The sequence below is a fragment of the Channa argus genome, chromosome 11 (genome assembly GCF_033026475.1).
Source record: "Channa argus isolate prfri chromosome 11, Channa argus male v1.0, whole genome shotgun sequence".
NCBI classification, from domain to species: domain Eukaryota; kingdom Metazoa; phylum Chordata; class Actinopteri; order Anabantiformes; family Channidae; genus Channa; species Channa argus.
The window spans coordinates 6587895-6611000 of NC_090207.1; the positions used below are offsets into that span (position 1 = coordinate 6587895).

The 23106-nt window shown below is 39.3% G+C and overlaps 3 protein-coding genes across 6 annotated transcripts; all 3 read left to right on the top strand.

Annotated features, from left to right (window-relative positions):
• The first annotated feature begins 1990 nt into the window (after positions 1–1990).
• Positions 1991–7188, top strand: LOC137136551 (UDP-glucuronosyltransferase 2A1-like). Its single transcript, XM_067522022.1, has 6 exons — positions 1991–2740; positions 2881–3029; positions 3171–3302; positions 4487–4574; positions 5119–5335; positions 6449–7188. Exons 1-6 carry the CDS (start codon positions 2017–2019, stop codon positions 6732–6734), a joined length of 1596 nt encoding a protein of 531 aa, XP_067378123.1. The 5' UTR covers positions 1991–2016; the 3' UTR covers positions 6735–7188.
• Positions 7189–9910: 2722 nt separating this feature from the next.
• Positions 9911–17674, top strand: ugt2b3 (UDP glucuronosyltransferase 2 family, polypeptide B3). 4 transcript variants are annotated; one of them, XR_010915602.1, is made up of 8 exons: positions 9911–10676; positions 10859–11007; positions 11310–11441; positions 11849–11936; positions 13004–13223; positions 14379–14673; positions 17099–17247; positions 17543–17674. XR_010915602.1 is itself a non-coding variant. In XM_067522019.1 (7 exons), exons 1-7 carry the CDS (start codon positions 9953–9955, stop codon positions 16802–16804), a joined length of 1674 nt encoding a protein of 557 aa, XP_067378120.1. In that variant the 5' UTR covers positions 9911–9952; the 3' UTR covers positions 16805–16922. The 4 variants fall into 4 exon arrangements, 2 of the variants coding, with proteins under 2 accessions (XP_067378120.1, XP_067378121.1); XR_010915603.1 differs by lacking the exons at positions 17099–17247; positions 17543–17674 and adding exons at positions 15100–15361; positions 16739–16879 and having other exon boundaries at positions 9912–10676; XM_067522019.1 differs by lacking the exons at positions 17099–17247; positions 17543–17674 and adding an exon at positions 16739–16922.
• On the top strand, positions 17125–20804 carry LOC137136189 (UDP-glucuronosyltransferase 2A1-like). The gene is made up of 5 exons (XM_067521327.1): positions 17125–17247; positions 17543–17674; positions 17789–17876; positions 19432–19651; positions 20390–20804. Exons 1-5 carry the CDS (start codon positions 17125–17127, stop codon positions 20673–20675), a joined length of 849 nt encoding a protein of 282 aa, XP_067377428.1. The 3' UTR covers positions 20676–20804.
• The last annotated feature ends 2302 nt before the right edge of the window (positions 20805–23106 follow it).

The following is a 23106-nucleotide window of genomic DNA, read 5'->3' on the forward strand; positions in this document are numbered from 1 at the left end:
ATCCCTGCATTGAAAATAATAACAAAATCTGTACGCTTCTCGTTCCCTCCACCAAGTATAGTTTCCTGATTGACTATTCTCTCCCAAGTATGTGGGTAATCGTCTATTGAGAGCACATTTCCTTATCAGCGTCTAGCACACTGTCTGAATCCGTTATCACAATGGGCCAGATCAGTGCAGGCAGCCCCTCGCTCTCCCCGCTGAGGCACCCATGAAAAAGAATTTCTGGAGTTGGGTGCCAAACGATAGGCCCTGAGCTCTTTATCCCCTTAAAGCCAATTCACACTCTGCATGTTTAAATATCTCAGCTCAACCCCTGCCTTCCCACTCCCGTCATGCACTCAAACCCCCTCCTCCCGCTTTGCCTTGCCTCTCGCTCTCTCACCCCTCTACGGCTGCAAGTCCACGGGAAGGACTGCAGCCTCGGCCGACCTGCAGCCCTGGGTGGTTGGGTATTTGGGATGCAGGTGCAGGGCTGGTTGGAGAGTGAGAGAGGAGGGGAGTCCTCCATTGTTGGGCTGGACAGCACCCTCTCTCCTCTGGAGCACCCTCTGATGGGGAAGCCCAGTGACAATCACACATCCTAATCTGATTATGCAAATATCTACTTCAAAAAGCAATACGCTGTAACCCTTACCCTGTGGTGGCAAAACAGAGCGAGGAAGGAAGAATGGAAGGAAGGAAACAACAGAAATGTGGAGAGGAAAGGGAGGATGGTTAAATGCCAAATAAGGGCACAATGTACAGGTAGACACAGTGATCCTGAACTTTGGTATGCAGCACTTGGATATGCCCATCAGTTTTTCTCACATTTATTGCATCACCAGCGGAGGTCTGAGGACAAAACAGTACACGTTTACACACTCTGAAGGGCCAATGACTCCATCAACAGGGCATTGAATTCAATATTCAAATGCTTATTGTTTTTCCAGACGCTCCTGAATCAGGCGTCAAAAGGAATCTACAATGTTAATGAGGGGCCAAAGAAGCCAGACTAAGACTCAGACGCCCCAACAGTCTAAGGTGACACTTCCCAAGAGCACAGCTTCAACGACACTGATTGTAAAAGGCAACCCATGCTTTCCAAATATGCACACAAAGCTGACCCCTATGGCCTCAGCCAGTTGCTGTAAACAGTTGATTCATTCTTCTCGTGCTGAAAGGCGGCTCGAAAGGCTGTGTGAGGCTGTACCTGTCTGCGGGACCATAACTACAGTAATTTGAAAGATGTGCTGCGTGACAGAAAGTGTTTAGAAATGTCCCAAACAACCTCCGTGAAGTTTTTGATTGCTTAAGCTTTAGGCGCATGCTACGCAGCACGTCTCCTGACAAATGCCCTGTTCCTCTCTGCATCTCATTTTCCTCACTCTTTATCTAACTTGATACTGGATATTCTTACCTCCCAGCATCTCATGGGGACACACAGAGAATCACTTGGCCACTAGAATCTCTTGACCTTCAGTTTGTGCTTAAGTGTTTAACTACATACTGCATTGAAGCAACCTGCACCTTTTATTTAAAGCCAGATTGAATCTTCGTCATATTCTGCAAACCGAACCAAACCTCTCGTTATTTCATTAAATGCACAGTCAAAGACTCAGGCATGAGTTCAAACTATACATTTGTATAAAAAGAGTCAAAGCAGTAAAATGTTGTCTATATTAAAGACCCCTGGTTGCTTGAGGTGGAATAGGGGAGCAACTTGCATGGAAGCTGATTTCAACGGTATGATGTGTGTGTGTGTGAGTGAATGAGGAGATACATTTTAAGGAGCTTAGGATAAAAACACTATAGAAGCTCTTTAGTAAAAGTTAAAGTGCCGTTTCATGCTGACACAGTTAACTAAAGCTGTTACCTTTTACCTCTTAACACTTGCTTTAGTTGCATCGGTTATCTATTATGTCATGCTGTACAAAGAGGAACTGGATTACTAACCTGGCCTTGTTCAGTTAATCATTGTCTTTCTAGGAGCACCTATTAAAACCATAAGACCACAGCAGTCCTTACCCCCCAACTATGGAGCTGGGACAGCGAGTCTCAGCTTGTGTCCTGCTGGTTCTCTGTGTGACATGTAGCGCAGATGGAGGGAACATTTTAGTGTGGTACACTGAAGGAAGCCACTGGATTAATATGAAGCCCGTGCTGGACAATTTGATTGACAGGGGTCACACCGTGACGGTCCTTGTCCCGAGTGTGTCAATGTACATGAACAACAATGAAACCACTCGCTTTCACTATGAACCCTTCAATGTCTCCTTCTCTATAGAAGCTATGGAGAAACATCTTGAAGAGTTCCTTCACTTCTTCATGTACGAGATGAAACAAATGAACTACTTGCAGATTTACATAAGAGCCATGGATCTTATGAAGAACAACCTGTACTTTTCTCTTAAGTATTTGGACAGTGTGGTGAAATCAGACACCATCATGAAGAAGTTAAAAGAGGGAAAATATGACCTTCTCCTGGCTGACCCCATCTACCCTGGCAGTGACTTGACAGCAGAGATGTTGGGCATCCCTCTGGTGTTCACCCTTCGCTTTTCCCTAGGCAACAACTGGGAGAGACATTGTGGTCAACTACCTTCTCCACCTTCCTTTGTCCCCGCCGCTTTGAGCAAACTGACGGACAAGATGGACTTCTCAGAGAGACTGTGGAACTTTCTCTTCTATGCAGTGCAGGATATTGTGCTGGATAACACTTATTGGAAAGTATTAGATAAATATTACTCTGAAATCAAAGGTGAGCCAACTCGGATCCTTTTATGTGCACTTTGTAAACTATTTAATATTTAAAATAATTCATTAATGAACCATCTCATCTAAAGTACTGGTGATATCTTCTAATTGATGGCTGTTAATGTAAGTTTTGCATTCTGACAGGAACACCCACCAGTGCCTGTGAGATGATGAGCAGAGCAGACATATGGTTGATGCGAACCTACTGGGATTTTGATTTCCCTCGCCCTTTACTCCCCAACTTCAAATTTGTCGGTGGGATCCACTGCAGACCTGCTAAACCTTTACCAGAGGTACAGTAGGGCTGTCTCCAATATTAGTCAGTGTTCGCTCCTTAAAACAATAAAGAACAACAATCCATTTAAATGCAGAGAAGGAAAGAAAATGTTTCTTTTAGTTTGTGCTAGGACAATACTGTGCTTGTCTATTTGCAGGATATGGAAACGTTTGTGCAGAGTTCTGGAGACGATGGCATCGTGGTCTTTACTTTTGGATCCCTAATTAAAAATATCACTACTGAGAACGCAAACATGATAGCATCAGCCCTCGCTCAGATACCACAAAAGGTCAGAATACACACTTCAGGCACCAAGTATAATCAACTTGAAAGACCCCTGCAGTTTTCATGACTATAAGTCTATTCTGTCCTAGGTTTTGCATGGTTTAGCCTATTCATTGCAGATTCCTTGTTGTTTCAATTCAATTTCAATTCTACTTTATTTATATAGCGCCAATTTACAACAAAGTCACCTCAAGGCACTTTACAGAATAAAGTCAAGACTATAAAGATGTGTAGAGAGAACCCAACAATTCCCCTTTGAGCAAATCCTAGGCAACAGTGGAGAGGAAAAACTCCCTTTAACGGAAGAAAACTCCAGCAGAACCAGGCTAAGGGTGGGCGGCCATCTGCCTTGACTGGTTGGGGTGAGTGGAAAGTGAAGAGAGAGAAATGAAAAAGAGCAACAAAAGCAACAACAAGACATCAGGCAGGTTGGTAGGACCAACCTGTCCTATTTTAAATTTAATGGGAATGGAGAGAAGCTGGTGAAGGTGAACTATAATTTCTCTTGCTATTCCTAATTTTGGATTAATTGCAGGCTCTTTACGGAGTTACTGGGGCATCCTGAAAGTAGGGAATTACAGTAGTTCAACGTAGAAGTAACAAATGCATGGACTTATGCCTTCTAGAGTAACACTATGGTTGGACATCATATTTCTGTTTTTTTGGGGGGAGGCACCCAAATCCTATGACTTCAGTTTTGTCTGAGTTTAGAAGTAAAAAATTGTGGGACATCCAGGCTTTTATGTCTTGCGGTCATGCTTGAAACTTGATTAACTGCTTTTTTTCATCTGGTACCATAAATAGATAGAGCTGGGTATCATCAGCATAACAGTGGAAATTTATGGAGTGTTTTCTAATAATGTTGCCTAAAGGAGACATATATAAAGTATTGGTATTATAAAAAGTATTGGTCCTAAAACAGAGCCTTGTGGAACTCCATGCATGGAGGATTCATCATTAATTGAAGTCTATCAGATTGATAAGATTTAAACCAAACTAGTCTCTGTAATAAAATGTTGTGATCAAACAGTGAGTTTGTAAATTAATAATAAATATGACCCATTTACAGTGTACTTCAATAATAAAGTCTTTTTATAAAACGGAGCAAAGTATTTAATCGTTTGGAATGTAATAATAATAATAATGCTATATAAGATGATAGACTGTGACTGTACCGACTGTTTACAGGTGCTGTGGAGATACAGAGGAGAAAAACCAAAAACTCTGGGTGCAAACACCAGAATATATGACTGGATCCCTCAGAATGATCTACTAGGTAAACGAAGATTTTCTATAAAATTAAAAAACATTTTTTTCAATATTTAGTCTGAGAGTTCACTAGTATTTATCTAGTGTTTGGGATGGTTGTGGCCCTCGTCTGCAAACCACAGAGCCATTATTTCAATCCCTGCTTCTGCTGACCACATGCCAAAGTGTCCTTGGGTAAGATACTGAACCCCAGGAGTTGCCCTTGTAACTCGCCTTGGATAAAAGTGTGGGCTAAATGACAAATTGTAATTATTATTCAGCGCAGGCATGTTGTCACACTGTGTTCTGATTCCACACTGCATTCAACTAGTATGTTAAATAGAGTATTTGAAATTCACATGTACCCAGCAGTATTTTAGTACTTACAATTAGGTGCAAAAGTTTGCATCCCCTCATTTTAAAATGACAACTTCAAATTTAAATAACATGGTGGTAGTACTAATGTTCAAAGAAAGTAACAAGTTTTTTTTGTACCTTTACAAAAGGTAAATACTTCTCCCATCACTTACAGCCTGTTCTGATTGGAGAAACTAATCCATGTTTCATATTAGGTCACCCAAAGACCAGAGCTTTCATCACCCACGGTGGCACCAATGGGATTTATGAGGCCATCTACCACGGTGTTCCCATGGTGGGGATCCCCATGTTCGGCGATCAGCCTGAAAATATGATCCATATGAAGTATAAGGGAGCTGCAGTTATCGTGGACTTCACCTCCAAGACTGAGGACCTTAGAGATGCAGTCAATGCTGTTATCAAGGAGAAATTGTAAGTTGCCCTAAATACGTTTAGTTACCACAGGAAACCATTTACATTAACGCCGAAACCAGACTGACAACATGCCAGAATCGGCAAGAATCACCAAGTCAAGGTTTTTGACTGAAACACCAAAACAATTGACTTGAAAACCTCATGCAACACAATCTACTATCAATTCAGTCTAGAGCCGCAAATAATCAATTAGTAAAGAAACAAAAAAAAAAACAATAATATGTCAGTTCTATTTTGAAAAAATACTGTGTGCTCATGCTAAGCTCTGAAAAGTAGCAATGCTTGTACCCATTATTCACAATTTATTGACATTTCATTGAAAATCAACTACTTTAATAATAAAAAAGATGTATCAGTAAATAACTTAGTTGAAGCACTACAGCAATAAATAGGAGTAGTGCTTGTAAGTGGGGGTGTGTAGGGGTCACGATTGTGCATCATCCCCTGACCAGCCACAACATTAAAGAAGAACAGGTGAAGTTATTATTAACACTGATTATCTTATTACAATGAAACCTTCTTAAATGTGTAGAGAGCAGGAAAAATAGGAAACCATAAGGCTCTAAGCAACTTTGACAAGGGTCAAATTGTGAAACCCCGGGGTGTAGTGTTCAGTAACCATTAAAATGTGGTCCAAGGAAAGACAACCAGTGAAAGAATAAGTCACAGGTGGCCAAAGCTCACTGGTGTGCATTGGGAGCAAAGTGTAGCCCCCCTTGTCTGATCCCACGGAAGAGCTACACTGGGACAAAAATGCTGAAACATTCATGCTGGCCATGGTTGATAGGGGTCAGAACACAGCACATTGCAGCTTGCTGCTTTTGGGGGAGTTTTGTCAGACTGCTCAGGCTCACCCCTGTCCACCACTTTGTTGTGGTTAGAGATGTTTAATGATTTGTCATTTTAATTTTGCTCTTGGGACATTAGCCGTGATCTAAGAAATTCTGAAGAAATTACTAAATTAATAAATAAATCAAACTAAGTAGTCAACCGTTTTTTTTCAGTCCCCCCTCCCCATTCTTGGGAAAACAGACTTAAATATAAATGATCATCAAAAATACTTACAATAAAACACCTTTCCATCCCTCTGCTATATATCCACTTTTACAGGTATAAAGAACATGCCATGCAGCTTTCCAGTATCCACCGTGACAGACCAATGAGTCCTCTGAATGAGGCAGTATTCTGGATCGAGTACACCATGAGAAACAAAGGGGCCAAGCTCTTGAGAGTCCAGGCCCATGAACTCACCTGGTACCAGTATCACAGCCTTGATGTCCTGGCCTTCCTGCTCACTGTTGTTCTGTTTCTCATATTCCTCTTGGTCAAGTTCTGTGGACTCTGCTTCTGGTGGTCCTGTCGCAGAATAGGAAAGACAAAGAAAAAAGCTGAATAATAGGTTGAAGTGAATTGTAGTTGGTAAAAAAAAACTGAAAATAGTTAAATATGTACTATACTGCAATCACAATATAAAGTTTGGCCTTGGACCAGCAATAATTACAAGTTGGAAACAACTAATTAGGAAAAAAATGATGAGTTGACAAAAATCAAACAAATATACAGTGACCAAGATTGACTTTTTTTTTTTAAATGCCAAAGAATGGGGGTTTTGTGGTTTCACTTGTTGAATGTTTCAAATGTTGAAGTGAAAATGTCTACAATGCATTTCTAGGTGAACAGTAGACTCCTGTTGTGTGTTTGGTGCAACTCCAGAATTGATCCTTTGATGTATGACTATTGTTGCTATTGTTTTGTTTATTTCCATGATTGTAAGTTTTCCATATCAAGTATTTCTGTGTCTCCCATAACCCTGTGAAAAACTAATGCATTAAAAAAAAAAAAAGACAAAACAATGAAAACCGTCTTCGTCAGAAATAAATGACTGATTTCTCTGAGTGCACTGGTTACTCAAGTGCAAGTAAATGCAGTCACAGAGTTCAGCACCACACCACCACTTCCTGAGACCTGACATCCAGGTGGCCCCATGACTCCCTCGTTGCAAATGTGAGTCATCTGGCACGCTGACACTTTCAAATTATTTGAAATACTTAAAAAATGGTTTCAATGCAGTAAAACAATCATATGCTGGAATTTAAAACATAACTCGATTACATTTTATCAACACCTATTTTTTATTTTTATCATAAATATTCAAGCACAAACGTCAAAAAAGTTTAAGACTTCAAGTTTTTAGATGTGTTATTTTTTTTATGCTTTAGTAAACTGAACATCTTTAGTTTTTGCACTGTTGCTCAAAACAAGCTTTAATAATGATGCCTTGGAAGGTAGCTCTCAGACAGGCTTTTACACAACTCTGTGGCAGTTTTAAACCACGCAGTCAATCAACAAATTTATAACAATTGAAATGATAATTAAAATAAGTAAGCTGCAACCTTAAACAGCATACTCACTGTTCTCAGCTTCTTTCCCATAGAGGTTGTGCTTGTGTGTTTATCTGTTTGGCCCAGAGTGCATAGCCCCACATTGACAGCTGATCCTCTTGAGAGGTTTTCCCAACAAAAATGAAAAAACATAATTTAGAGAAAACACCACACAGAACCTTTGAGTGCCCTCTAGTGATACAACATGAGTAAACCATTAACATGGGCTTTCAGGGAGTTTGAGGATAGCTGGAGTAGAAACAGATGCTTTCAATCAGCCTTTTCTCAGTCAGATTGTAATGTGCCTAACTCTCATTCAATGCAATATCATTTAAGAAGCTGTTAAAATATATGACCAAAAAAATATTATTTGTCATTCTTACTATTTGCAGGGAGCCCTAGGTGACAGTGGAGAGAAAAACCTCACTTTAACGTAAGAAATCAGGCTCAGGGTGGGCGGCCATCGGCCTTGAGTGGTTGGGGGGAGAGGAAACAACACATGGGAACTATTGGAGAGCGGTACAGTAGAAGAATGAATGCTTGCAGGTTTAAATGAAATATGCTGGAGGGTTAGTCGTGTTATAGCGCTGCATTTCATTTTGTTGGAATAGGCAGCATCATGAATGCTGAAAAGTAGGAACAGTTTGATTTTTCATTTGGCTGTGTTTTTTTTTTTACCTCCAAGATGTGTGCACATTTGGCTGGGATTTCACAAACCTGTCTTTTGGGGATGGGGCCTTTTTACCCCTGTTACAACCCCACCTCAAAATGGGCCATGGGAAGTGGGGGCCATAGCACAAGACAACCAAAAGAAATGAAAAAAAGCCAGGGCAGATAAGGGAAGAAATACGGTTTATTCTCAGTGTGTTGAAAAAAACACAAAAACAAAAAAACAACTGCACACAAGAGTGGGGGACGACAAGACCAGGAGGTTGTGTCAACTCAAAGAAATGAATAAATCTGTTCTTACCTACAGCATGAGTAAGGGAACAAGAACTCAAAACAAAAGCCTGGCTTTCTAGGCTACAAACTGCTTCATTTAAAACGTGCAATGAGGCACCAACCTCTTAACGTAGTGTCTCTAAAGAAGGTCTCTTCTATGTCTTGCACATGTACAGGGTACCTCCAACTTACCTACATCCATCCTCTCACATCATAACTAAAAAATACAGAGCAAAACATGGCACGGCGCAGGAAAGAAGCTCACAAATAGGAAAGATTGGGGAAAGGAGCTGCGGCCTTTTGTAAAGCAGATGGGCAACAGAGTAGTTCAGGACGACCAAGGGGTGTGGACCAATTAAGTTCAAATATACCAATCAGTGAAGCCTCAGCACCTGGAAAGAAGAGACAAGAAAAAACAAAAGATGTCAATTTTTTTTTTGCCCCTCCCCCCAGGCAGCAACTGTAGACTTAGGATGATCAGTTGTTGACATTTTTATCTGCAGCAGGAAATATGTGAACAGATTAAAGATATGGAACGTGTCTGTCTTTCATAAACACCGTAAAGGGACATTTTAGGAACACTGTAGTTTTTCCTACATTTAGCTACAGCACTTCACTAGTTTCAGTGCATTCACTGCAACATCAAGCTTTCAGATTAGGATTTTAAACAGTTCTCTCCTCACCAAGGAAATAAAAACAATAACAGAACAGAAAAAACTTTTTTTTAAAATAGCCATCCTATATTGTGTTAGTGAAGAAGCATTCTGGCCAAACTATTCTCAAAGACACTGTTAATATTCTGTTGTTTAGCAGGTATAATGTTTAGTATCTTCAAAAGTAATTATTCACGTTACTCAATTCCCAAAACCACAAATGTACCTACACATGCTTCAATCTTTAGCTTATTGCTGCAAAATGTGGAGCTTATAACATTAGCTGCTAGAAAAAAATTAAACAGTGGGCCACAATTTGAAGAGCCTTCATATACTGTACATCATCTGAAACTTTCCATAACCATAAGAGGTTGTGTCAATATCAGCTGGTGGTGGACTTTTAAATTATAAAAGCAACTACAGTAGGAGTTATCGTCAGAGGCTCCATGAACATCTATGCAATGTTTATTTGTCTTATGTAATGCTCAGATTGGGTAAATGTGTCCGAACCCAAGGAGGTGAAATAACTCTCTTGTTCTCTCTCTCACTCACTCTCTCTCTCTCTCTCATAAGTTAATCATTGTCTTTGTACTTGGACCTATTAAAACATCAGATCACAGCAGTCCTTTAACCCAACCATGGAGCTGGGACAGCGATTCTCTGCTTGTGTCCTGCTGGTTCTCAGTGTGACATGGAGCACACACGGAGGAAACATTTTAGTGTGGTACACTGAAGGAAGCCACTGGATTAACCTGAAGCCTGTGCTGGACACCTTGACTGACAGAGGACACCAGGTCACAGTTCTTGTCCCAAGTGTATCTATTTACATGAGCAGCAATGAAACTTCTCGCTTTCGCTATGAACCCTTCAATGTCTCCTTCTCAATGGAAGCTATGGAGAAATATTTTGAAGAGTTCCTTCATTTTTCCATGTATGAGATGGACCAAATGAACTACTTGCAGATTTATATCAGATTCATAGAACTGATGAAAAGTGAGATGCACTTTTCTCTTAAGGTGTTGGATGGTGTGCTAAAATCAGACACCATCATGAAGAAGCTGAAGGAGGGAAATTATGACCTTCTCCTGGCTGATCCCCTCTACCCTGGCAGTGACTTGGCAGCAGATATTTTGAACATCCCTCTGGTTTTCTCACTGCGTTTTTCTTTAGCCCATAACTGGGAGAGACATTGTGGTCAACTACCTGCTCCACCTTCCTTTGTCCCTGCAGCTATGAGCAAACTCACGGACAAGATGGACTTCTCAGAGAGACTGTGGAACTTTCTCTTCTACGCAGTGCAGGATATTGTGCTGGATAACATTTTTTGGAAAGTATTAGATAAATATTACTCTGAAATCAAAGGTGAGCCAAGAACACACTTTTCATTGGGACTAGATGAAGCACTGTGTTTATTTAGCTGCTTTGGGTTATTGTGGTGCTCGTACGGCCAATCAATTTTGGTAACTATTTGATATTTTAGGTAATTAAAATTTACAAGAATGTCTTGTACACGCTTGACATCCGTTACTTTTGCATTCTGGCAGGAACACCCACCAGTGCCTGTGAGAGGATGAGTAGAGCAGATATCTGGCTGATGCGAACCTACTGGGATTTTGATTTCCCTCGCCCTTTTCTCCCCAACTTCAAATTTGTTGGAGGGATCCACTGCAGACCTGCTAAACCTTTGCCAGATGTAGGACTGTATCTCCATAATCTCTTGTTACACTTGAATCTCTATGCATAGTATGTTCCTCTCATTCTATTAATGATTGCAAAAGAATAACGCTGATCCAAGCTGTCTCTGGGCAAGACGGGTACCACCTGGATGGTTTATCCCAGGGCACAGCCAGAAAGCAAACTAGTCACCAATTAATCTAACCAGCATGTCATGACCCTACAGCCGTGACACAGGAGAACTAACTACTTATTTGTAAGGACTGGGAAAAAAAATTGTTTGTTTTGCACTTTGACAATACTGTACTTCTCTACTTGCAGGATATGGAAGAGTTTGTGCAGAGTTCTGGTGATGATGGCATTGTAGTCTTCACTTTGGGAACCTTGATCAACAACATCACTACAGAGAAAGCAAACCTGATTGCCTCAGCTCTTGCCAAGATCCCACAAAAGGTCAGAGTACAAACACTGAAAAGATACCAAGTGATTCTTTTATGACTAAGAAGTTAATCTGTTACACAGCCTAAACTGGGTTTTGAATCTTTTAACCAATTAACTGCAGATTATTTGTACTTTTCATTATTGTTTCATTACCACCATTATATCATTGTAGCATTATATCTGATATCAAAACTGCAAAAACTATAAGCCATATGAAAAGACTTGATGCCAAGGGTGGGGATGAGATTAGGTTCTGTAAATGTGTTAACTACAGACATATAATTTTCCAAATTAAGGTATTTAGGCTTTGCTGTTTTCCTTGGAACTGTAGTTTTAAAATCTATCTTTAAATGTGCTGCTCTACAAGATATTATGAAACAATATTAGTTAGTGTAATGGGATTTTACGATTGTTCGTAGGTGCTGTGGAGATACAGAGGAGAAAAACCAGAGTCTCTCGGAGCAAATACCAGAATATATGACTGGATCCCTCAGAATGACCTACTAGGTAAGGGAAGTGTCCATCAAAGCAGCTATAGTACACCCATCGTTAACAGTTAAAATCGTGGGTTTCAAATTGAAATGGCTTTTGATTGACACAGCAAAATCCAAGGGAAAAAAAACGCAAAAGCTTTACCAACCACTACACATACATAACGTAATTTGTTATAAACTGTCATTTATCCAAAGTTAAATATAGAGGCAGGTTCTTACACTATCACTGTGTACACGCCATACCAAAATTTTAATTACATATAGTACATACTTTTCTTTAATGAATACTTATTTGCAGTTAATAAACTGCCAATAAAAAACATTTTATATACAAAAGGATTTGTAGCATCAGATGTTACTAGGACTCTAACTATGGAAACCCCCTCCTTCACTTATAAGTTCTTGGGTCATTGTTACATTGGGATGTTTTACCTTCACTATGCAGATCAATATGGGCAGTTTGACACTAGAATGTTGTTTTCAAATTAGTCTGTTATAGAGGGAAAGTTTCTCTGTATTCACCTAAAATCAAGACTTTAAAAGCTTGTACATGCAGGTAGGATTTGTGACTGCATGACTAGTTTCTAGGACAGTGATAGTCTAGTATGCAGCTTACACAAATGTCAAACGTGAAGGCTGAACTCAAAAATACCCAAATTCCATTTGCAGTCAATAATTAATCAACATAGTCGGGGATGGCATTTCCCAATCCCCAGCCGTGCAGTGTCAGTACCAAGCCCGGTAGAACTTAAGGAGGGTTGCGTCAGGAAGGGCATCCGGCTTAAAAATCAACATGCGGACAATGATCTGCTGTGGTCACCCTGAACGTACGGGACAACTCGAAAGGAAAAAAAAAAATTAATAAATAAATACATTTTTAAAAAATATCAACATAGTCATTTATTAGAGCCATGAAGTCACAATTTACAGGTGTGAAAAGGTGCTTTTAAAGCCTGTTTATATGGGAGAAAGTAATCGATGTTTCATTTTAGGTCACAGTGTTCAGCTAAGACAAATGTGCATTCACAGCCTTTTTGTTTATTTATTTTGTTTTTTTAAATACTTCATATTTCATATTAGGTCACCCAAAGACCAGAGCTTTCATCAGCCATGGTGGCACCAATGGGATTTATGAGGCCATCTACCACGGTGTTCCCATGGTGGGCATCCCTATGTTTGCTGACCAGCCAGAAAATATGGTCCATATGAAGTCTAAGGGAGCTGCAGTTATCGTGGACCTTAAATCCATGACGACTGAGCACCTTAGAGACGCAGTCAACACTGTAATCAATATAAAATCGTAAGTTGTCCTAACTATATTTATTCTACTTTAGGGTATTTAGAGGGGTTAGATCTTTTTCAATGCGGTCGTTATGGAGAATTAATATAAATGATCTAGGCATAAGACAATGGGGGGCCTGGTGGCTCAGTGGTAGCGCATTGGGTTGGGATGGAGAAGGCAGCAGGTTCAAATCCCACCCCACCAGGTGTGGCCCCACCCAGCCACCAAGGGCAACCCTGGTTCCAGTCCCGAGCCCAGAAGAAAAAATGGGAGGGTTGCGGCAGGAAGGGCATCCGGCGTAAAAACACATGCCAAATCAACATGTGGAACATGTTCCGCTGTGGTGACCCCTGAAGGGACAGGCTGAAAGCCATTGATCTTTTTTGATCTAGGGATAAGACAGAAAACTAAGTAGAAAAGGACCCACCCAGGGGTGTTTTTAGGCACAGGACATATAGGCAGCCCAACTGAAAAGGGCACAGGAAGAGATGTTTTTACTTCTATTTTTTAATAATTTGAGTTTGAGCTACTTTTAAGATGGACTTGTTAGAATTTGCATGAAATAAACAGCACACATGTTCTTTCTAAGTACATTTTTTGTTTTTTCTAAGTACAGGTACTGACAATACACACTTCACACAGCTTCACTCTGCAACAGCAGTCAGACTGGGCTCATGTATAAAAATGACAGGTGGCTACACAACATTTGAGGAGGGGGCAATGAATTCAAACACACACACACACACACACCGCAGGAGTGCCTACTCAGCTCCACCTCCTTTTACTTACACAAATGTCTTCTTATCAGTTTGTTACCAATTTACCACAGGGCCTCAGTCCTCTGTCCTCTGAAACAGCTTTGCTTCACTCGTTACACTCTGCTCTGCTATGCACGACCCTTGAGGTAGCCATAGTTATCAATTTACAATACATGGGAATGCTAAGAAACTGAGCAGAAAGCGTTGCTCTTCTGTGAGCAACTACAAAAAGCCTTTATAACTGACATTACTGACTATTATTATTATTATTGTATTATCATAATATTAAGCATTTAGATTACATGTCACGCCCCTTTTTTTATTTTGCCCCCTGCTCTTGGTAAAACTAATATGAAAAGAAAAGCAAACAAAAATGAATAATTGACATTTTGACCACTGTGACGATTATTTACAGGTATAAAGAAAATGCCATGAGGCTTTCCAGTATTTATCACGACAGACCAATAAGTCCTCTGGATGAAGCGGTATTCTGGATCGAGTTCACTATGAGAAACAAAGGGGCCAAGCATTTGAAAGTTCAGGCCCATGAACTCACCTGGTACCAGTATCACAGCCTTGATGTCCTGGTCTTCCTCTTTGCTGTAGCTCTGCTTCTCATAATGCTCTTAATCAAGACCTGTGGGCTCTGCTTCTGGAGATGCTGTCTCAGAATGAGAAAGACAAGAGGAAAAGCTGGGAAATGGCAAAAGGTGAATTGAAGTTGGTAAAGAATGTATAGATGGAACAAAGTGTTTAATCGTTATCTTGTTGCTCTTGCTGTCTTGTTGTGTGGTGTACTTTTACTTTTTTACTGGAGATAAAATGTTGACGTTCACCTTAGTACTTTTACTTAAGTAAAAGATTTGAATCAGTACTAGTAGTGGACAGTTTTTTAGTCCAATAATTGCACATTTACATGAGTATTGAGTTTGTGTACTACTTCTTATGCACACATTGTATCACTTTTAATATAATATTAAATTAAAACAAAACACTACAAACAGTGACACACACGTAAAACAATAATCAATAAAGCGCACATCTTACAATGTGGAAAAGGCCTCTGTCTTGTTGTACCACCCGCCCCCGTCCATCTATTCATGAGATTTTTTCACTTCATATTTTACGTTGCAAAGCACTGAAAGTTCTGAGCATCAATCAAGGACACGAACTGGTTATTTAAGCATCAGCTTGTAAGACAGAAGGTCTTGACAAAGCAGCATACTTTGACACCTCTGAATGGAGAACAGCCTAGCTATCCCTGGAGAACTTTGTGATGGCTTGTCCAGCTTGGGCTTGGGAAGCTCAATCACCAGATCAAAACCTCATCAAGCTGCTGCGGGAGAAGCTGGAAAAATAATTTCAGGAACACTGCCCAACCAGCACAACGGACCTTTGGTAAGTGCTGCAAAATGCCTTGGAGAAAATCACACCTGAATATCTTCAAAACCTGATCAGCAGAATGCCACAAATTTGTCAGGCGGTTATTGCTGCAAAGGGCTTTTTTATGGTGGCAATGGTTAACATGCACACTTGATTTGGCATTATTCCCGGGGTTAAATATGCTTATAAAAATTGTTTTTCCTTGTGTGTTTTGTGAACCATTTACAAACACTTAATTCAGTAAAGTCTGTGTAGGTTTCTTGCCAGTGTATATAACATCCTGTGGTTTAGCAGGCATAATGTTCAGCATGTAAGGATTAAAAACTAATTAAAAGTTTATGTATGTAGCTCACTTCCAAAAACACACTTTTACCTATGTGGGCTTCTAGTAACATAAGCTGTGAGACAAAATAACACAGTGGGACATCACTTGAAGAGCCCTTTACCATTTTGACCTGCTTATGGTGATAATCTAATATATCTTCAAAGCAGTGACTGTTGGAGTCATCCTTGGAGGTTACATGACTTTTCTGTTATTGAAGCCCATAAATCTTGCAGGTTAAATATTTTAGTCTGCATGTGGGAATACTGACCGACCAACAATACCACCTTTGGGCCATGAAAATACAAAAATATTAAAACTGATAAGATGGAAAGGGTCCAACATCTTTTAAAATGTAACTTCAAACTAGAATAATTTCTCTTTGAATTCTAACAAACAATTCATATAAATCTTTGGCCAGTTTACATTGCTGGTGTCTGCAGAGAATTACTCAAAATGCTGTTATAGCATATTCATGTCATCTGCAAATTGTGTTAAATGTGTCCTGTGGTACAGTCAGATCAGATATACTCTCTTTCTCTCTCTCTAGGGAGAAACGGTAAAGTTTTCTGTTGTTATCGAAATTGATATCGAAAACTTTGTATTCGTTACTATTTACCTGCAAACTGCTTGGGGTGGAGCTATAAGTCTTGATAAGCCTGTGCTGGACAACTTGACTGACAGGGGACACCAGGTCACAGTTCTTGTCCCAAGTGTTTCTATTTACATGAGCAGCAATGAAACTTCTCGCTTTCGCTATGAACCCTTCAATGTCTCCTTCTCAATGGAAGCCAGGGTGAAATATTTTGAAGAGTTCCTTCAATTTTACATGTATGAGATGGACCGAATGAACTACTTGCAGATTTACACCAGATTCATGGAAATTATGAAAAGTCAGCTGTACTTTTCTCTTAACCATTTGGAGGGTGTGTTGAAATCAGACACCATCATGAAGAAGCTGAAGGAGGGAAATTATGACCTTCTCCTGGCTGATCCACTCTTACTTGGCAGTGACTTGGCAGCAGATATTTTGAACATCCCTCTGGTTTTCTCCCTGCGTTTTTCTTTAGCCCATAACTGGGAGAGACATTGTGGTCAACTACCTGCTCCACCTTCCTTTGTCCCTGCAGCTATGAGCAAACTCACAGACAAGATGGACTTCTCAGAGAGGCTGTGGAACTTTCTCTTCTACGCAGTGCAGGATATTGTGCTGGATAACATTTATTGGAAAGTATTAGATAAATATTACTCTGAAATCAAAGGTGAGCCAAGAACATACTTTTCTTGGGACTAGGTTTATTTAGCTGCTTTGGATTATTGTGGTGCTCGTGCGGCCAATCAATTTTGGTAACTATTTGATATTTTAGGTAATTAAAATTTACAAGAATGTCTTGTACAGCTTGACATCCATTACTTTTGCATTCTGGCAGGAACACCCACCAGTGCCTGTGAGATGATGAGTAGAGCAGATATCTGGCTGATGCGAACCTACTGGGATTTTGATTTCCCTCGCCCTTTCCTCCCCAACTTCAAATTTGTCGGTGGGATCCACTGCAGACCTGCTAAACCTTTGCCAGATGTAGGACTGTATCTCCATAATCTCTTGTTACACTTGAACGTCTATGCATAGTATGTTCCTCTCATTCTATTAATGATTGCAAAAGAATAACGCTGATCCAAGCTGTCTCTGGGCAAGACGGGTACCACTTGGATGGTTTATGCCAGGGCACAGCCAGAAAGCAAACTAGTCACCAATTAATCTAACCAGCATGTCATGACCCTACAGCTGTGACGCAGGAGAACTAACTACTTATTTGTAAGGACTGGGAAAAAAAATTGTTTGTTTTGCACATACTGTACTTCTCTACTTGCAGGATATGGAAGAGTTTGTGCAGAGTTCTGGTGATGATGGCATTGTAGTCTTCACTTTGGGAACCTTGATCAACAACATCAACTCAGAGAAAGCAAACCTGATTGCCTCAGCTCTTGCTCAGATCCCACAAAAGGTCAGAGTACACTCAGATGCATATTGTATGATCCCCTTTAAAATATGAATAATTAACTGCAGAGTATTTATATTAGCTCTATTAATTAAATGGAATTTTATCAGTGTAAAATAGGTGCTGTGGGGATACAGAGGAGAAAAACCAGAGACACGGGGTGCAAACACCAGGATATATGACTGGATCCCTCAAAATGATCTACTGGGTGAGGAAAGTGTGTTGTATTTTAGTAAAAAAGGTAAATGGCCACTTATATAGCGCTTTTATGCAAAGCGTTTTACAATTGATTTGATTCCGATTCACACACACACACACACACACACACACACACACTGATGGCAGTGGCTGCCACGCAACATGCTCACCTGACCCACCAGGACCAACTTGGGGTTCAGGGTCTCGCCCAAGGACACATTGACATGTAGCCAGGAGTATTTTAATTATATTTTAATATATTTAATAAAATGTAATATTTAATCAAATTTAATATTATACTTTAATATTTAATATATTAGCATTTTAATTGTATGATTGGATAATGGCTCTAAAGATCTGGAAAAAAAACACATGTATATGATCTGTGTTGAATTTTAGAACCACGTGGAAGTATTGATAGATTAATTGTAAAAGTGTTAGCTAGGACTAATGCAGAATCAAGGCTATGTGTCAATCATTTGATGATGGATACAGGATTGATTGACCTACTATTGCTCGTGTGCTAAGTTACAAGAAGAAAATCAACAATTGTATTATATTTATGTATTGCTTAAAAGCAATGTGTTAAACAGACTGTGAGAAGTGCATGGTGTTTGCAGGCAGTACACACTGTACTAGTACAGTACAGGGTGTGAGTGCCATTCAGGCATAGAGTCAGTTCATACTGGGGGAAAATGAAATGAATTCACCTGTAGTTTTGATGGAATTGCTTCCCAAATAGTTTTTCTTTCTAGGGAAAGTTTGGGACTTTCCACAGTTGACACTGCCCAAAGGGGAGAAACATTTTAGACTGGCAGTAAACTATGCATGTCCTGTAAAACATATCAAAATGGTTATATTTTGACACAATATTCTATAAATATATATTGTATAATCTCTATGTACAGATTTGGAAAAAAAGAACATTTCTCTGTATTCACTTAAAAGGTTAAAGCATGTACATGCAGGTAGGATTTGTGACTGCACAACCAGTTTCTAACTTACACAAAGTGGTTAAGATAATGGATGGATGAATGGATAAATAGATGGATAATACACAGTGAAAATTCTCAGATTTAGCAAGTTGTGTGTAACTGGATTTATGTTTGACTTATACCAACATAGTATATATAGGACAGAACAATACTTCACTTAACTCAAAGGCCCTAAAAAACAAACCATAAAACACAAGTTTCTATTTTTTAAACCTGAACTGTTTTAGTGTATGTTAACATGTGTAGTATTTTCTCCAACTACTTTACATTTACATTTAGCAGCAGACGCTTTTATCCAAAGCGACTTACAAGTGAGGTACAAGGCAAGCAAAAATCTAAGTCAAGGAGAAAAGTCCTATCAGAAAAGTGTTCACAATTCAAGAGATACAAGTGCAAGAGAGCAGAAAGGTTTTTTTTTTTTTTTTTTTTAAGAGATTTAAGTGCATAGGAAGATGCGGAAGAGTTCAGTTCACTTTAATTTTGTGTATTTACTGTAATGTCACGTTTTATCTGCCCAGTCTAACATATTTAGTTTTTTTTTTTGTTTAAATACTTCATGTTTCATATTAGGACACCCAAAGACCAGAGCTTTCATCACCCATGGTGGCACCAATGGGATTTATGAGGCCATCTACCACGGTGTTCCCATGGTGGGCATCCCTGTGTTTGCTGACCAGCCAGAAAATATGGTCCATATGAAGTCTAAGGGAGCTGCAGTTATCGTGGACCTTAAATCCATGACGACTGAGCACCTTAGAGATGCAGTCAACACTGTAATCAATATAAAATCGTAAGTTGTCTTAACTATATTAGGTCTGATTTAAGGTATTTAAAAAGGTGTTATTGTAGAATTTTCTTAATGCTGTTTTTGTGGAGAATTCACATAAATATTCCAGGTACAAGTCAGACAACTTATCAGAAAGAAGCCATGTTCTTAGAATCAATCGTTTTTAAAAACATTTTTTTTTACAAACTATTCAAAAGAACTTTGTACAATAAAACTATGTATATTGAGTAAGAAAAAGAACAGCGGGGGAAGTATGGGACATTTTACAGCACTTTTCATAAGTATTGAACAATAATTCCTATTATGTGAATTAACCACCTGGGCTTGGATAAGGAACAAAAAAAGTAATTCATTAATCAGTGTGTATTTACGCTATTGATTAAAACAAACATTGTCGTAGTATGAGATGAGCTCTCTAACTACTGTAACTAGCAACATTGACAGTGCGGGCTACAGCTCCAAAGGTGCTGAGGTTGTGCTGCTAACTCCATAACGTCATTCAGCACATTCCACTGCTGAATCTGGTTAAAGTCACAACTAATCGATCATCACAAAACTGACAAACTATTTTCAAATGTATTGTTTTCTAGCAAATTCTTTCAAAATGTTACACATGATCATGTTAAAAGCTTCAAAATAAGGATTTGCTGCATCTCTGCCCAAAACTAACTACAGTAGGCATAACAATGTTTTTAAAAAAATACATAATTCACAATTTACCCCTCTATTGTATATTTACAGGTATAAAGAAAATGCCATGCGGATTTCCAGTATTTATCATGATAGACCAATGGATCCCCTGAATGAGGCAGTATTCTGGATCGAGTTCACTATGAGAAACAAAGGGGCCAAACATTTGAGAGTCCAGGCCCATGAACTCACCTGGTACCAGTATCAAAGCCTTGATGTTCTGGCCTTCATCCTTGCTGTAGTTCTACTCTTCATATTCCTTTTGGTCAAGACCTGTAGATTCTCATTCTGGTGGTCCTGTTGCAGAATGGAAAAGACAAAGAGAAAGGCTGAATAGTGGTATAAAGTCAAATGTAGTTGGCGAATAACTGACATATGAAACAGTTCCCCGATTTTTTTGTTGATTCTAACTTAGCACTATAATGTAACCACAGTTTTCTGAAATTTTATTTCTGAATTTGTCACTAATTAAAAAAAAAAAAAAAAACTCTAAAAACCTTTTAATAGCAGTTACCAGTGTCCAGAATTTGTGTCAATGATTTTGTGGATTATCACCATAAACATAAAAAAGGTTTCAGTAAGAACACTGTTAACATATAGACAAATGCCATGCATTTGATTTATCGATGAAAGTAAATATTTATGTCCATTACGGCATCAACACTTAAACGTATTCTCATGGGTTCTCATCTCCGTTGACTTTCCATACCACTGTCACAGCCACATCTTCTACAGTGTCATGGCCACAAACCAGGAAAAGCTCACAATCATTAAATGCATACGATAGCCAACATCCTCAGCAATTTATTCTTCCTAAAACATACATTTTGATGAGACTTGAACTCAATTTTTCTTAGTTGACATGTGGTTGGCCTTCTCTGAATTTAGCTTCTGTTTCAGAGAGAAGCTACATTCCCTTCAAAATGTATTCAGAACCCCTTCCCTTTTTTTAAATTTTGTTATCTTGCAACCTGATACTACAATCACTGAAATTATTTTTTTGCCTCATTAATCTACACTCAGTACGTCATACTGACAAAGTGACAGTCAAGGTAGAAAATAAAATTTTCTACCTTGACTGTAGTAAGATAGTAAATTAGATTAATCAAAGCAACCCAGCACCTCCTATTGACCAGCAACCACGGATTTTGTCTCCAACTTTTGATCTTAAACATTGTTAGTGTACCACAAACACAAATGAAGTTGCCTTGTCATTCAATTACTTTTCCAGATTACATTATTTTCCACTTCCAATCCTTCCACAATAACATACCCCAAAATGGGAATCTTCGTGGCCCCCAAAAAACCCCATACGTTCTTGGCCTCACACTTCTACACCTCAGTGGTATGCAGGACATTTTTCACAGACACCCACATGCTCTCACAGCTTCCTACTGCAGGTTGAATCTTATTCATTTATTTAGGTAAACTTTAGCGCTTGTACAGCCATTACCTTTTACCTCCAAACATTAGCTTTGAGAGCAGCCAGTATCTCTGTCATACTGAACAAAGGGGAAACATGATAACTTGTTTAGTTAATGATTGTTCCTCTAAGAACGCATGTCACATCCACCCAAACATGGAGCTGGGACACCATGTCTCTGATTGTGTCCTGGTGGTTTTCTGTGTAACATGGAGTGTGAACCGAGGGTGTCGTACACTGACGGAAGCCACTGTAATTAACCCAAACACCTTGATTGACAGGGGTCACCAGGTGACAGCTCTTGTGCCAAGTGTATTAATACACATGAACAGCAATGAAGCCTCTTGCTTTAGCTATGAACCCTTCAAAGTCTCTGAAGATATCTGATGAGACAACTTTGGATGCTTTCATATGCACTTTTTGTCAGCTGTCATCGCTCAGCCAATAATGTTGCCTTGGAAGGTAGCTTTTAGACAGGCATTTTCATTAGGGGTACATTTTTGTTGCAACCTTAAACATCTATTGTCAGCTTCCTTCCCATAATAGCAGTGGTGGTGCATGTATCTGTTTGGTTCAGAGTGCATTGTCCCACAAAGGTTTTCCTAATAAAAAAAAGTTTATCATCAGAGAAAACTGTGCTGTGAGGAAACCCCGCACAGAACTATTGAGTGCCCTCTAGTGATACAACATGAGAAAACCATTAACATGGCCATTCAAGGGAGTTTGAGCATAGCTGGAGTAGAAACAGATGCTCTCAATCAGCCTTTTCTCAGTTTGCCTGAATGGAAAGGACAAAGCGAAAGGCTGAATAGTGGTATAAAGTAAAAGTAGTTGGTGAATAACTGACAGATGAAACAGTTCACTGATTATTATGTTGGTTCTAACTGTGCGCTATAATGTAACCACAGTATTTTGAATTTGTATTTTTAACCTGGGATCAGGTAATTTTTACCACTTTTAAAAATAAATAATTAGGAGAAAAGCTCTGTAAAAAGCTCTGATTGATTTTGTGGTTTATCACCTTAAACATAAAAAACAAACCTTGTTGTAAAACACATGAAAGCTCCCTTGGAGTTGGCAAAAAAGCAACTGAAGGAAACCAGGCATAATGGGCTTAATAAGCTTTTCTGATCAGAGAATAACTGTTTTGTGAAACAATCCACAGTGTGTTGTCCTCAAGTTCCAGAGCCACGGAGCAGCTGCTGAGAAAGTGAATATGCAGCACTGTGCTGCAGGTGTTTTATGATACCTGGTAGTCAGCTCCGTCTTCTATCCTTTGGTTTGCTGGGGCAGCAATATGAAGGTGGCAGACAGTAACAGACTGGACAATCTAAACGATGAGGGC